The sequence below is a fragment of the Dermacentor variabilis genome, chromosome 1, assembly GCF_050947875.1.
Source record: "Dermacentor variabilis isolate Ectoservices chromosome 1, ASM5094787v1, whole genome shotgun sequence".
NCBI classification, from domain to species: domain Eukaryota; kingdom Metazoa; phylum Arthropoda; class Arachnida; order Ixodida; family Ixodidae; genus Dermacentor; species Dermacentor variabilis.
In genome coordinates, this window is record NC_134568.1 from 159,622,617 (window position 1) to 159,638,724 (window position 16,108).

At 45.2% G+C, this 16,108-nt stretch overlaps 1 protein-coding gene across 7 annotated transcripts in view; it reads right to left on the reverse strand.

Annotated features, from left to right (window-relative positions):
* The window catches only part of vir (VIR_N domain-containing protein), a 372,111-nt gene that overhangs the window by 22,228 nt on the left and 333,775 nt on the right, over window positions 1-16,108 (reverse strand). For 6 of the 7 annotated variants that reach the window (XM_075698519.1, XM_075698512.1, XM_075698531.1 and 3 more), the window contains 2 exons: window positions 11,225-11,390; window positions 5,171-5,333 (listed from right to left, as the gene is read on the reverse strand). In XM_075698519.1, coding sequence (XP_075554634.1) covers window positions 5,171-5,333; window positions 11,225-11,390 — 329 coding nt within the window. The remainder of the gene's footprint in view (window positions 1-5,170; window positions 5,334-11,224; window positions 11,391-16,108) is intronic. The other variant, XM_075698501.1, reaches the window with a different exon arrangement.

Here is a 16,108-nt window from a genome sequence, read left to right on the forward strand (position 1 = left end):
ATCCTTAACAATTAATTAACACTTAACAACAAATCATTAAAGGGACACTAAAGGTTACCAGAAAGTCAAGTTAAAGTGATAAAGCAATGCTCTAGAACGTCTAAGGCGTCAATATAATCGCGAACAGAGCTTTAGTAACCGAGAAATTGAGGTAAATGCATGACACGATTTGAGACCCCCCAGCGACATTCCGGTACTAGCCCGATGACGAAAGCACTCCTCATCATAATTTATGTCACTAATACTCAACTACTCGTATTAAAAAGATCATTTCATTAGATTATAAGACGGAAGAAAATGCTACTTGTCTACTTCTATTCGATTCTAAGAAAAAATAACATTTTGACGTTACCCTTGAGTAGTATGGGTGATCAAAAATTTCGTTTTCGCTCGACTTTGCGCCGCGTCGTGCTGCGGTTGTCCTGCTGGCTCGCGAAACTTGCATTTGGAACAAGCAGCGAGAACGCCCACGTCCATGTGATGTCGTTGGATGTGCGAACGGTCCGCGGAACTTGGTCAAGGGCAGTTGCAGCGGCGAATCCAACGTTACTTATCACTGTGTGCCAACAAGTGAACCTCACCGTTCGAAGCAGTTAACCCTTTGAGGGTCGAATTATTTTGAAAAAAACTTTCCCAGGCGGTCAAATTACTTTATTGCGGATCTTGAATGTACAAAATGTATTAAGTCGGGAATAAATAGTAAAAAATAATTAGGAACAGTATTTTGGTGTCGGCACCACTCAGAACTGCAAAATGTTCAATAGTATTTCCGAGCGTGGTACTCCTTGAAACACGGGTCTACGCACAGCGCCTTATCGCAGTCTGCACACCTAAAATGCGTGTCTGTTCTCTTGAAGCGAGGAGTTGTGTTGGTGCACACATGACATCTCTGCGTGCGGCTGCCTTGGGCAGAGGTCTGAGGCACCCTCTCGCGTAAGCGCGTTGCCGCGGAGAGCGAGAATACCTCGCGAACGGCGCTGATAAGCAGGTGGAGATAAACAAGCTAAGAGCAATGCCAATCAAGATAGAAATCAACTTCCGCCGCCCCTGCGAGAGCGTGCTGACAAAAAGAAAAATCACGTTTCGCGCGCCTCCGTTGCGATCACGCGGCGGAACCGAAACCGCGAAAGCGAGCTGCCACTGAGAGCGAGAATACCTCGCGAACAGCGCTGATAAGCAAGCTAAGAGCAGCGCCAATCAAGATAGAAATCAACTTCCACCACCCAGCAAGAGAGTGTCGACAAAGAAAAAAAATGACGTTTCGCGCGCCTCCGTTACGATCACGCGGCGAAACCGAAACCGCCAAAGGGGCGTTGCCGCAGTCTGAGCGACGCGCTGAAGCTAGCAATCAGCTAGCTCTGTTTATCTCCCCCAAGAAGGTAGCGCCAATTTCAAACGCATCTTGTAAGTGCTAAGAGGTGGCAGCACCTCACGGTGAGCACGTATCGTCATTATGGCGCGAAATTTCAAACGGAGGGTCGGAACCGTACCCGTACGGCGAAGACCTTGCGGGATAGAAAACCGCCGCCGTACATGTACGGCGAAAACCTTCAAAGGGTTAAGTGCCGTACCTCTGCCACAGCGCTGGCAAAGAGCAGAAAAATCACGTAGTGTGCTCGCTGCACTTTCGTCCAGAGGATTACGAGTTCAACGCCGACTTACTGAAGTCGCGTGAAGTGCTTTTCAAAGCAGGCTGTCGTCGTAGTAGTACACAACGACGCCGGCAGCGCGAGCCCTCAACAGCAGGTCACGTTCATCAGTGCTTAAATCGCTGAACTCGAGCCCAGCATCCCGAGCTAATGTGTCGTTGTCAGGGTCATCCATTGCAACGAGCGTCGAAGTTGGCGTCATAAAATAAAGAACCAGCTTATCGTCGTGCGCTTTCCCTTCCGCTCGCCACCATAGTTCTGCTTTCGCGCTGCTGTCGGCTCTGTCTTGGCTCTTTCTGGCAGCACGTTTGCGTTTTGTGCGGAAAAGCCGTAGTGCCGTCTGTGGGAGCCGTTTTACTCACCGACGGCGCAACGTCACTATGAGACCATGACGTCAATACTCCTCGATCGGAGGGCGGGTGATTTAAACGGCGCTAGAGGTACGCGGACGCTTCAGAACGCATTTTCTCTTAAAATAAGTCTCTTCTTCGCACGAAACAAGCGTTTCAAGGTTTCTGGGAGGGTATTTGAACAGTCCACGTTGACTTAATATTAACCTTTAGTGTCCCTTTAACAATTACAATTATATAATACAGATAGCAGAAGAACTCTATTCTGAATTGTACAGCACAGCAAAGTACCCAGACCCAAGTAATCCCACTTAGATGTGGCTGCAAAGAAGGAATTAAAGTTCCATGTGTAACTAGGAATGAGGTTAGAAAGGCTCTGCAAGATATGTCCAGGTAAACAGTGGCAGGAAATAATCAAACATTGAAGTTGATCTGATCAAAGATGGCGGGGATAATGTACTCGAAATGCTTGCGACCTTTTATTTGCAATGCCTCAAATGTTCCAGAGACTGGGGAGAATTTCCCACATACAATTAATCCTTAAGAATGGAGATGTTGAAGAAATGAATATTTACTGACCCATGAACTTGCTTTCGACATTTTACAAAACGTCCAGTAAAGTAATTTTCAATATTATCAGGGCAACACTTGATTTCAATCAACCCAGAGATCAGACAGGCTTTCGAAAGAGATATTCAACAATGGATCACAAGTACGTCATTTATCAGGTGATTGAGAAGTCTGCAAAATATAACCAACATCTATATGTGGCCCTCATAGATTAAGAAAAGGCATTCAATTCAGTAAAGCTACCAGTAATCATGGAGCCAAAAAGCAGATGAAGTATAAATGAATATTTTGGAAATACAGTTAAACCTCAATATAACGAAATTCTTGATATACCGACGTATTTAACTTTTTATAACTTCTTCTCCATACAACAAAATATATTTAGAACTTTAATTTAACGAAGTGTGTTTGTATGCGATTTCAATATAAGGAAATGCTTCCGCTGCAAAGGAAAGCCGAGACAAGAAATCTGGATGCAGAATGTCAAATGGTTGAATTACAAACAAGAAAGATGGTGGCTTCTCGAGTGCCGCTTTCCGCATGAGCAAAGGGAAAGAGGGGAAGTGGAGCAAGCGAGCTCGCTGTAGCGCGATCAAGCGCACGCGATGGGCAAGGGGGGGGGGGGGGCAATAAGTTGGTGCGCCTCGCGATTTCTGGCATGCATCTCGGCTGTGGCTGCACATGGCTGTAAGCGCGGCGGAGCGCATCCGCATCCGCACACCCTGCTTTAAACGTAATTTGCCGCATGTGCAAAGAATGGGCATGTCATCGAGACGGTGTGTCATCGTGTAAGCTGTCTTACCACGCGTTTAGTATTGGAGGTAGCTTAATCTCGAGTTTCAGCTACCCATTGGAGCGAGAGGTAAACTAAGCATTCGCTCCTCGCTGCCGCGCGGCGCTTTCATGATAGCGTCATCTCAGTGCGAGTAACGCTATCAGCCGCGGGGACAGAGTGCACGCGAAAGCATGGCAGGCTTTGCCTAATTCGTACTGCCAAAAAGATATTGTAGATGTGGCATGAAACATTATAATTTGTTGCCAATTCCCAAAGTCATCAAAATGAATTGTTTTCTCATTGAAATTTGCTTTTTTCGATTGCCCGATAATTTGGAAAATTCTGCAGCCCCCTTTCTGTGCAAGAAAAATCGATCGGCAACCGTACAGTTAAAGCTCGATCTAACAAATCCCAATTTTATGAAGTTCACGATTTAAAGAATAAATTTACATTTCCCAGCAGGTACCCATAGGGTTCAGTGTTATCAACAACCCGATTTAACAAAACAAACTTGGCCAAACTCGATTTAACTAAGTTTCTTGTGAAATGAGTGAGTAAAAAAACCGTTGATTTCTTTCTCATTTTGACACAGGTTTTTCTTCGAGTGAACGCTCTAAAGCTATCGCATTAAAACATCTAGGCGCCATGGTCACAACCCTAGCTTTATTTTGACAAGGCTACATGCCACGTCAATGCATGGAACAGGCGACTCAACACCGCCTCGGTAGGGGCAGTGGTGTTTGCTTTCATTATTTCATGGTTTATGCGACAGATGGCTGAATTAGCGGCAAATACAATGCCACAATAGCCTTTGCGTGTCGCTAAGTTACAATTTCTGACTTCGAAGGGCCGAAAAATTCCTTTCTCGATTTTACGACCTTCCCGATTTAACGAAATAATTTGAGTGTGGTCATCACTTCATTAAATCGAGTTTCAACTCTACTTATTAGCATAAAAGGACGAATTTCAATACAACAACATTTCAATATAACGAAGCAAATTGCCGATTTTACCTACTTTGTTATATTGAGGTTTAACTGTATTTAGAGATCCACAGTTATAATGCTTAACACAAAAAGCAGAAAGATACCGATCTATGAAATCAATGCTATTTTAAACATGTCACAAATGCTAGGTTTGCAAAGATAAACTCATTGCATGCATGCCACTATACCGTACACACTCACTGTATAAGGAGTCCCAGCCAACACTAGCCAAGGTGTTGTTTAATTATTTTTTTCTAATTGCTCAAGTAATTAGCACAAAAAAATTATGTTGGTGGTGGGAGAGGACAGATGACTGTACACCGTATAGGCTTCATAACCATATATTACACCATTTTCTTCTTCTTTTTCTTCCTTTGTTTATTTTACTTTTAAAGCTTAGCTAATGTACAATGATGCAAAATCCATAGTATAGGGAGTTGAAGTAAATCTCTTTGGCCTAATTCTACCCACTAGGCCCAATGAGTGGAGAGTGCTCCTGTCATCTCTTGAATGAGGGAGCAGCATGCATATGCGATGAGGTAGTGTGCAGTGGGGTTCAGAGGGGACGCATGTGATGTGCAGAGGCACATAGGGAAAGGCGGTGCTGTAAGGCAGGCATGCAACTGCGGTGGGTCACAAATGTGTGTCCGAAGCGAACATTTTCAGCCATCAGAGTTCAACGATTGTTCACTGTGACCAGAAACTGTGTTCAAAAGTATTTAAGCTGTAGCCATGCAACGTTGTTAACATTGTTGCAATATATATTTAAACCCACACTGAAAGGAACAGAAATGGTCCATCACCATAAATGACAAAAGGAAGCAGAAGCACACAACTAACCTTCCAAAAGATTGTGATTCAGAAGGTCCTGCTGTCAGTGGAACCACATTTGATGACATTAGCATAACTTTTGGAACTGCACTTGCGACCCGACTTTCACTCCACGTTGGTATTGCCCGTGGCACCATGGAACCACTACGGGCAGTTCCCATCCCAAAGGAGGCTGAAAAAATTTTAACAAATTTAACAGCAATTCAATAAAACTGATAATGCATGATTTATTGCTACACCGCTTTTGCTATTTTGTCAATGAGAAAGTGTTTTGTGCTGCCCAGCTCTTTACTGTCCAGGAATTTTGGACATTTCCCCTTCTGCTATCTGTCAAACATCACCGCAGTGCACCAGCATAACTCAATGGGCTAGCATTCTCAAAAAATTATATATCAGAAGGCTGCCCGAATTTCAACAACTTTCAGTTAGCAACGTCGAGTGGGTACGCGCTTTTACAAACATGCATATTTACGGCACTTAGTTGTAAACTCTTTACTGCACTATACGTAGCAGTGTTTTTATCAGGCTTAACACTGGTTTAATGCTGCGGAAAAGTAGGAAATAAGTGCCGTAAATATGCACGTCATTAAAAGGGTATACCCCCCCAATGTTGCTAACTAAATTTAACTTGTTGAAATTCAAGTGGCCTTTTGAGATATTGTTTTAAAAATGCTGCCCATTGAGTTACGCTGGTGTCTTATGGTGAAATTTGACTGATGGACCCAGGGGCAATGTTCAAAATTCCTGGGTGTGTTTTCTAAAATGGAGTGCATCTCAAGCTATGGTCTGTTTGAATACTCACAGACCTTAAGAGAGTTCAAGTGCCTCTAAGGCATTGCCTTAGAGGCATTTCATTGATGAGCAACGTCTGTCAAAGTGTAGAGCGAATGTCAAGCAGTGATCTAGCATTTGCAGTGATCTAGTTGAGTGCAGCCATGCTCTTTACTTAGATTCACATTAAATCCAAAACAGGAAGTAGGGTCAATGTTGAATCAACATTGGCACTTTAACAGACTTCAACAGGACTTGACATCAGCAGCCATATTTCCATCACGCAGAATCACTTTTCGCTTCGATGTGGACAAAGCATTGCCACAAATAAGTGTTTTTTTCTTTGATCACAGAACTATGAGCAATTAATAGAGTTGAGATTTCAGGGGCAGAAAATAGGTGAAATTGGCAAAAAAGTAAGACAGAAAATGTAAAACAATTAAAACACCTTCCAGGATAATGTGCAAAGCTCTGGATATGTTAAACGCTCCTTTATTGGCATTGAATAGTCTGGCACGCTCTTACAACAAAAACAAATGCTTTATTCGCTTGAACTGAAGGAAATGGTCAACAACATCTCAAGTGTCTGCTTGCTAGGCTTGAGCCATTTAAGTGTTAACAGATTGCAGCAAAGGGAGAGCAAGTGTACTAGTGCACTGAACAACATGAATACTTGTTAGGCAATAACACATTACTCATTATACAGTAAAGTGGTAAGAGCCACTAGCTGTTTTGGGCAAGTGCAACCATTTAATGTCAGGGTTTCTCTGAAGTTAGTTGTGAAAGTTGTCTTTAGCAGGAGACTTCAACTTCTGTGACAGAATCCAAGCTTTCAAGCTGTGGCTATACCGTAAAAATGTGCATATGATACGAACCCGCTTATAATACGAGGTGAAATATTTGGGATGCGAAATGGAAAAAAAAAAAAAATGTTTACCCTCGTATAATATGAGTAAGGAAAACTCGAGGAAAACATTTATTTAAATTGTACTCCACACTTCAATCACTGTCTTCAGCCGAGCTCTCTTTGGATAGTTCCTTGTCTAACATATCTTCCCAGAGGTACTCATCCTCTGTGCCATAGAGCGCGTTCGAGATGCCGCACTTCTTGAATGTGCGATGCACAAGGTCCTCCAGTATGCTGGCCCATGCGTCCACAATCCACTTGCATAGCATAGCTGGCGAAGCCCACTTCAGCCGCCCGGTCGGCGTCACTGCAGGCTCACCTGAGCGCATCCAATCTGCATAACACCGCTTGACTGCGTCCTTGAACGGCTTGTTCATGCAAACATCTAAAGGCTGCAGCTGAGACGCCATCCCACCCGGGATAACGACAAGTTCAGTGCCGGATTCATGCAACAGCCTCTTCACCGAGTCAGCCAAATGGCAACAAAATGCATCCAGCACGAGGATGGATGGGAACGACAACAGTGCGCCGGGCTGCCTACACCAGACGGACTTTATCCAGTCGAGCACAAGATTCTTGTTCATCCAGCCTTTCTCATGGGATCTCACGACCACATTTTTTGGCAGCTCCTCACCTTTAGGCACTGTCTTGCACTTGAAGATGACATAGGGCGGGAGTTTGCGTCCGTCTGCCATGCACGACAACATGGCGGCAACTCGTGTTTTCTCGTTGCCAGTGGACCGGACATAAACTTGTTTAGAGCCCTTTTCGTGCATGGTGAGGGGCGATGGCATGTCCAGATAAACCGGCGTTTGGTCAGCATTGCCGATTTGCCCTAGCTGGAAGTTCCTGGACTTACGCAGCAAAATAATGAGGCGCTGGAAAGCCACAAGCAGCTCTTCGAACGATTCTGGCAGCTTTTGCAAAATCAATGTTCAGTGGCGTAAGGAAAAACCAGCACGGCACATGTAGCAATAAATCCAGTGCTTGCTTGCTTTGAAGGTGGAGCTCGGTAGCCCTTTTTCTCTTGCAAGCTACTTAGCTTTTGTCTGAATAAGCTCCACGCTCACAGCTAGATGCGCGGCTCGCTATTGGTGTACAAACTCCGTCAGGGCAAGTTTGACTTCTGGGAATGCCCCACTCTTTGGGCAGCGAAAGCTTCTTCGTGTTCCATTGCACGCGAAAAGGGCTTCCTTCTGTCGACACCATCCGCGAATGCTTCCTTTGTTGACGCCAAACTGCCTCCCGGCTGCACTGTTGCCGATGTCCTGTGCGGTTAAAATAACCTTTCTCTTGAAAGCAGCTGAGTACTGTTTTCATGGTCCGGACATCTTGGTCCTTCAATGTGGAATAAAAAAGATGTACTTCACGAAGCATGGTTTGCATGTGTGCTGCCAAGTGTGCACTCAACAATAAAGAAACAATGCTGTAGTCACGCAGCAATAATGAAACCAAGCCGTAGCCATGCAGCAATAAGGAAGCCAAGCCGTAGCCATGCAGCAATAATGAAGTCAAGCCATAGCCATGCAGCAATAATGAAACCGAAACTTCTAGCCCAAATTTCTGACTTAAATTTTCATTCAGATCCACATATAGTACGGGGCGAAAATTTGGGATGTTAATAATAGGAAAAAAACCTCGGATTACACGCGGATTTTTATGGTACATCAAGCACTGCCTGCTGTTTAAAACTTTGCAATCGTACTTAGAGTGAACTCGTACTTCTCCATACCTAACAGCTCCCTGGCAAGAATGACCTTCCTGCTCCACTTTTGCCAGAGTAGCCAGCTTCAATTCCTTCACGAAGTATGCCACTTTATCAAAGTTTTCCTTGAAGTACAGTTGGTCACAAAATTTATGGGACACTGGTCTCACAACAAATGTGAATTTAATCCCTGTTAAGGCATGGTACTTCTAATATAAAGAATCGTTGCATAGATCACAGAAACTACTAGTACAGATTGAAACTTTCAATTCATGGTCATGTGCTCCAGCTGCACAGGAATTCAGCTGTCCTGCGAATTTCGTGTTCAAAAAACTTTTGTAGCCAACTGTACCTAGCTTTGCCCATAAGCATGTTTCATCTTGTGACCACAAGTTCAGGAGGCTGAGGGAAAGTTCTTAACTGAGATAAAATACAAATGCTGCTCCACAGACTTTGACAAAACCATTTTCATGCCAGACAAAAGCATGTTTACCGCAGAGTGCACATTGCGAATCTGCTGTGAGATGCAACGCAGAGTGTGAGCAGTGCATGCTTAAATAAACATGCTCAAGGGTAGAAAACATTCATCTGAGGTTTTCAAATGCAGCTTTCACGTATGAAACTCAATCAGTCCTTACAGCAACCTCTGGCAAGCATTCAAAAATACAGCCGAACCCACTTAGCACAGTATTCAAGTGCCAAGAAAATCCCATTGTTATAACTGATATATGTTATAACCGAGATGCACGAAAAAAAGCCGAGGAGACAAGCATTCAAGCATTTTAACTTAAGAAAGTACCGTATTTACTGAAGTAATCAATACACTTTTATTTTCTTATTTTCGGGCTTCAAAAGGGTGGTGCGCAAGTTACATGAAAATTTTGCAAAAATGTCCTAAATAATGTATACAGTAGAACCCTACTTATATGTCCCCTAATATTGTGACGTCCAGAGTTTTATGATGGATTAGTGCAGTCCTGGTGAACTCCCCACCCACGTGAAACTGTGAACCCGGATGCATGAGAAGTGCCGCCATATTCCAGCAACTCCTTCAAGGCGCCGGCACCTCAGTCAAAAAAGCATCCCTTCGCATGTGGAAAGCTCAGACTGATTTCCGGGTTCCTCCCTTGTCTCCTTTTTCTTTCCCTCGCATTCACTTGCCTGTCATCGTTCGTTTTCCTTCACCCTGTTTATGTCACTCAGCCTCTTCCTGCCTTCACCCTTCTAATTGCACCGTTGCCATCTAATTGTGCTTTCTCTCTTTCACCGTTTTCTCTGAGCAGCACCTGTCCCCATCACTGAATGTGTTCATGTACTTGGCCTCATGCACTTGGTCTTGGGCACTGTGCCAAGCTCGCTAACTTCGTAGAGTGCCAAGAGCGCTGTTGGCCACAGGCTTCAATGCATCCAGCATGTCCAGTGACCAGTCTCGCAAAAGCAGAACTATCTCCAAAGGTAATCACTCGAGAATACCTTCGCACATGAGAGCATGTGCGAAGGTCAAACTGGTTACCCACCAGGAGGCATGCAGATCGTATCTAATATGCGTGTTCCCACACGCAGTTCCAAGCTTTGTTTATGCACGAGCACACAAGACTTCCTCGCGTGTCTGCCATTAGGTTTCTGGTTTCGCGCGGGTTGTTGTATCATGCCGACACTGCTCGTTGCTTGCACACGCACGCTGACGAGCTGTTGCAGGGCAGGACAGGAAGTGCAAAATATGTGAGTAAAAGCTTTTTAAAAACCCGGGGTGATAATTTAGGGGGGTGTAAATTACACGAGTAAATACGGTACGGGTCAAACCTACTTTTAGCATTATCGGATGTAACAATGAGCAGCTGCTGCTCCTTCAACTATTGTGCATGTTCTGTGGTTAAATAAACTGCGTAATACAGTGTTCCCATGCTGAATTATTGGCTATAAGAATTAAATCTGGCTACGTGGTGTCTGCGCCTTTGTGCCGCACACCCTGCATCACACGCCCTTGTTGCTCCTCTCCAGTCTCCCTTCCATCCTTCCGGCATCGGCAATGTAAGGTCGCAAGTTTCCATGTGATGCATGTGATGCCATGTGATGCATGCCTTGTGGGGTGCACGGCTCAAAGGTAAGTGTGACAAAGTGGCTGGCACTTTTCGAATTTTTTTTCTAGGATTAAATTGTTAGAACCGACAATGCGGCATGGGAGCATTGTAGTAAACGGTTCATTTTGCCATAGAGCACATACAAAACTTGACAGTGCATCAGTTGCTCATTGTTATATTCAATATATTGTTGAAACTGGTGTCGTTATAAGTGGGTTCAACTGTATGCGCTGAATTGTAAGAGGCAGACACAAATGAATGGCATGGCTGCATTATCCTGGCTGCGAAAACTTGTACTGGCCACGACAGTCACAAGGTTCACTCTAAGCTGCAGGAGTTCTAGAGGTGTTAAAAAGATGGTGATATTGTCAAAGCATGCACAAAGAATACTTTAAAAAAATGACTTTGTTTTATACGTGTAATGCTTTTCATTTCCGTTCTTGAAACTGAAGTCTCAGTAAACTTTGAAAAAACATTGTAGGAACTTTTTCATACCTTACCAAGTTTAACCTACCAAATGTGCATATCAGCAGGAAATTCAGTTTTAAATTGTCAATGAATGAGTTAAATGTGGTACATCAATGAAAAAAGTTCCTCACGTGTACCAAAGTCTCGGTTATCCATGCGGGAATATTCCCTGCGGCTGTAGAGACTGGGTGGACTGAATAATCGTGCAGAGCTGCTTCGACTGGGCCCTGCTCGGGAAACATCGAACATTGCTCCTCCAGCCGTGTCACGGCTACAGCCATGTACACCAACAATGTCCTGCTGGAAAAAAAACGAAATGCATAACTAAAGAAACATTTTGTCATGTTGACTAAACCAAAAAGAAAGTAGCACAATGCAATTTCTACATGTCTGTGTTCTATTCATTCAAAAACATGCAGCTACTTAATGTACAAAAGACTAGAGAAAAAAAAAGTAGGCACTGTAAATAATAGTGTATATCTATTCTTTGAAGAGGTTAAAAGCTTGAAGGTAAGAAATTGTCCTGATAAAAAACTAAATTTGAGAAAAGACCATGTAATACTTTTGTTTAAACATCCCTGAACAAAAAATTTCATGTGATTGTACTTTTAAAAGTAGATAGGAAGTTGTAATCTGATGCACTAGGGGCAAGTGCTCCTGTATGAACATTTGATTTTTTCGTTGCACAACATGGTAAGTCGACGAAACCGCCGAGGAAGAAATTTTTTTTGTTGTCATGAGAATTTTACTGTCGCGAAAATGGACAAATAAGCACACCCATTACTTTCTATAACCAAAATTTATTGAAAAAAGTAGCTTTTGTTCTGCTTAACCTTGCCCCAGAATGCATGCAAGGTCAATAGCCTTCTGCTGCAAGACAGCTTGTTTGCTCTCTTGTCGAGGAACCGCTGGAATACAGCTTTGTCAACGTCTTCGTAGACCGGCGTTACCACTGTCCTGTGCTGTGCACAAGAAACCATTCTGAATTGCTGCCATGATGCTCTGTTTTTGGATTTCAGAATCATAGAAAGTGAGCTACACAGGATACTGAACTCCTCTGCAATATCCGACTTCTTTCTGTTTTTCACAGTTCGGTGATGATCGTAGACTTCTCCAGAAGCATCAAAAAGTTGTGCTTTTTAACAGGAGGTGCTATCTTTCCGATAGGCCAAATAAAACAGGACGTAAGCAAGGCACGAGCAATCTCGGCATGCATGTGGTGGACAGCGAGATTTCATGGCAGCAGGCAGTCAGGCAGTCTATGCATGTCTATGGGGCAGTGACAGCGGTCGCCAGTGTCATCACAGGAAAGTCATGAGCCTATGTAGTTGCCAACAGATGGCTAGCAAAGCGCCATTTTCAGCGGTGGGGACGGGGGATCTCATTGCTATCATCCTCAATATCTCACCAAATGTAAACAGGAATGGTCGCACCGGTGCTTGCTGAAGGAAACATATGCACCTGACTTGTCGGATGAGTGCGCTGCTGCAATTTTCGTACTTATGGGTTCCCCACAGGCTCATGTGCCGAAAAAATGTTGGAGATCACTACCTCAAGCTTTCATTAATGCAGGATTGCTTTTTAAAAACTCTTCGCTGTTGAGAGGGAGCAAATGCATCGAACTCTATGGACATTCACTGGGGCTGCCAGATATATTTGTTGCAGCAAGAATTTCGTTCTTGAGGGCTTTCGTTATTGAGGGGTTTAACTGTACACATAATTACACTTGGTAAGCAAGATGTGCCTTCAAATTATTATTATTATTATCATTATTATTAATTACATAAACGTACATAAGCACCACAAAGATATAAAGAGAAGCAAGCTAGCAATTGCCTCCTGAAAGGGATACCGCACCTACCCTCTTCAAGGGGACGAGAAAAGGAAGGAGATAAAGAAAAGGAAAAAGCAGAGGAAGCCACACCACAACACATCACAACTGGCTATGCAGTATATGCTGTTTGCACAGGTGGCTTATGCACTTTGGCAGACACAATTTTTGGAAACTAGTAATGTCAACAAATACCAAATAAAAAAAAATTGTAAACACTTCTGATATGGCAGTTATGGTATGTATGTTTGTATACAAAACTTGAAGACAATCATATTCGAAGACAACTTAATTTTGTTTGATATTTCCAGACAGCTTCTACACCGATGTACAGTCACCAACAGATAATTTATACTCAACGGAAGCCGCAAAAACGTTCACCTAATTGGAAGTCCAAAATACCAAATTTGCCCAAACATAAGTCACCTTATTCCACAAGTGCCCAAAAATGCATGCCATATTCTTGAATCATCACTTATGGAGATACCTTCAATGTTGCGCAACTATAGCCCAAGAAGCATTGGCGTCTGAGAGCGACGTCATTTTTGGCACAGTGCCAAGCACGCTATCTTATCACTGTGCGGAAATGCTGCCGCCGCCCGTGGTGGTGACACGAGATATGAAAATATCTTCCGAAGGTGATCGTTAAAAATACGGCCAAGGTTTGTCAATGCGTGTTGCTGTGCACACATTTTTATTTATTTATTATTACATACTGCCAATCCCAATGGGGACTGTTACAGGAAGGGGAAAAACAATATGGGGAAAATAATTACAGACAAAAAGAGAGTCAATACACAGTTACAGATATTATTTGGAGTTGATGGGAGCAAACGTCACATGGTTCAAATATTATGAACAGACATACCGCACATAATGATCACATTTGCTACACAAGAATTATACAAGTGCACAAGTACACAAGAATTTAACAGTAGGTGGTACGTATGTGATTTCTGAGTATTGATAAAGAATTTCTCAAATTTTTTGTGACACGCAAGGGCCGGGGCAAGCGAGCCCAAGACCCGCGATGAGGAGCCACAGTTTTCAGAGGCCAGGCGCGGGATCAACAGTAGTTGACTGAGCGGTAAAGAGGTGGCGTGAGTGCGGGGAAGACAGCAGCGCGAGCGTGCAAGTGTGCGGGGAGGGAGTGGCGAACGGAAGAACTCGGAGTGTGGTTGTGTAGTGTGCAAGGTGGGCGTTCGGGAAATAAAGTGCAAGTTTGGGACGTGTGGCGTGTCGTCGATCGTGACAAGTGGGGGCTCGTCCGGGATCTACGTGGACATGGAGACAGTGGACGTTCCCGAACAATTCGTGCAGCATCTGCTGGGGCAGACGAACGGATCCACCATAGAACGCGAGCGAATCGCGGCAGCTGTCAGACAAAGACTGATGGCGATTGAGGCAGTGCCTATGGGTTCTACGACAACGGCGGCGGCGGTTCAACCGGCGAGCGTCTGCACTCCACGCTCCACAGGAGGTCAGCCAGGTCAGCCTCCAAAGTATAAGGGGTTCAACGACCATCAGTCCCCCGAAGAATTTTTGGACCGGCTTGAAACGTTTTGTTTGGTCAGCGGTGTCGCAGCTGACAAGAGGTTTACGCACATTGTGCCCGCTGCGCTGGAAGGTAGCGCGAAGTTGTGGTAGTGATTTGTGAACTAGTTTGCGTCGTGGGAGGAGTTCACTGCGGAGTTTATTGCGGAGTTCTCCTCCATTGACGCGAAGCGCCGCTTGAAACAAGAGCTGGAGCTCCGAATGCAACATCCCCAAGAAAATTTAAAGGAATTCATATATACAATCGCGGCCTACTACGACCGGATTGGTGGCGAAGTGCCAGAGTCGGAAAAGGTTGACCGCGTGCTGCGGCAGATGCACCCGCAACTCCAGGATTTGGAGGAGGGAAGGCAGTTCACCAGTCTCGCGGAGTTGGCGAAGGCCGCTGACGGCCTCATGGAGCGTTTCTGTAGGCGCATGCAGTATAAGCCACCACCGCCTCCGACTGACCAAGTTGCAAGAGACTTGGCCTTCCAGTCAGCTATAAACGTGGCCGGCATGCCGGGAACACTACCCGGAGGGTTGATCACAGCGGCTGCCGCGCCGTTCCAGTATCCGCCGGCGGCATCCCGCTGGCTGTTGCACCCCGCGACAATACAGCCCTCCTACCACCGTGACCAATTGCACGGATTGGCCGCATTCGCCACAAGGACGCCACATCTCTCAACGCCGTCACAGCCGCAAAGGTACCAGCCGCTTGACCACAGAGGATTATCGCTGCGGAGGCCTCGGTCACATGGCTCGCGAGTGCCCTACAGGTCGGCGTGGTCCACCCCACTTCTACCAATGCAACGGGATCGGACATATCCGCTCTCAGTGTACGGGAAACGGGGGATGGTAGGCGCTACACCGGCAAGCACCTACGAGACTGCGCTGCAAGTAGTGGCCTTCGCCGGCAACAAGGAAGTGCAGATCGGGAGGACGACGTTCCAGGCCCTACTGGACACAGGCTCAAGCATGAGCGTGCTTGGAGCGTCGGCGGCAAGGGTAGCGGTCGAGGCGGGCGCCAAACCTAAGACACAGGAATAAGCACTCCGCTTGGCAACAGGTTGGTCTTAGTCAACGACTTCCCTCAAGTGCAAAATAAAGTGGGCAACAAGCAGCCGCAATCAACGCTTCCTGTGTGTGCCAGACTTGTGTAGGGACATTGTGCTGGGCAGAGATTTTTTAACAGCAACAGGCATCTCTTTACATGTATCGCTGGGTGGATGGACTATTGGAACGGATCCACAGTGCATGGTGCCATTTGCTAAGCGTGAAAAAGACCCAGTGACAGCACTTGCAATAGAAGATGGAGAGTCGTACCACTTGCACAGCCTCTTTGAAGAAGTGCGTGTAGTTCCGGGCATAGAGAACATGCATCAGGCTGGCACCAGGGAACTAAATCCAAGCATGAGTAAAGTTCTCGATGACTTTAGCCATCTGTTTACTACAGTTGCGGGATGTACCACCCTGGCTCAGCACCACACTGACACAGGGGACAGTGCACCCGTGAGATGCAAGCTACTCCAGTGAATGCGAAGAAGCAAAAGATCATCGAGAGCTGTGTGGATGGCCTCCTAGAACAGGGCCTTATAAGACGAAGCACCAGCCCGTGGACTAGCGCCCCAGTGCTCATTGCAAAGAAGTC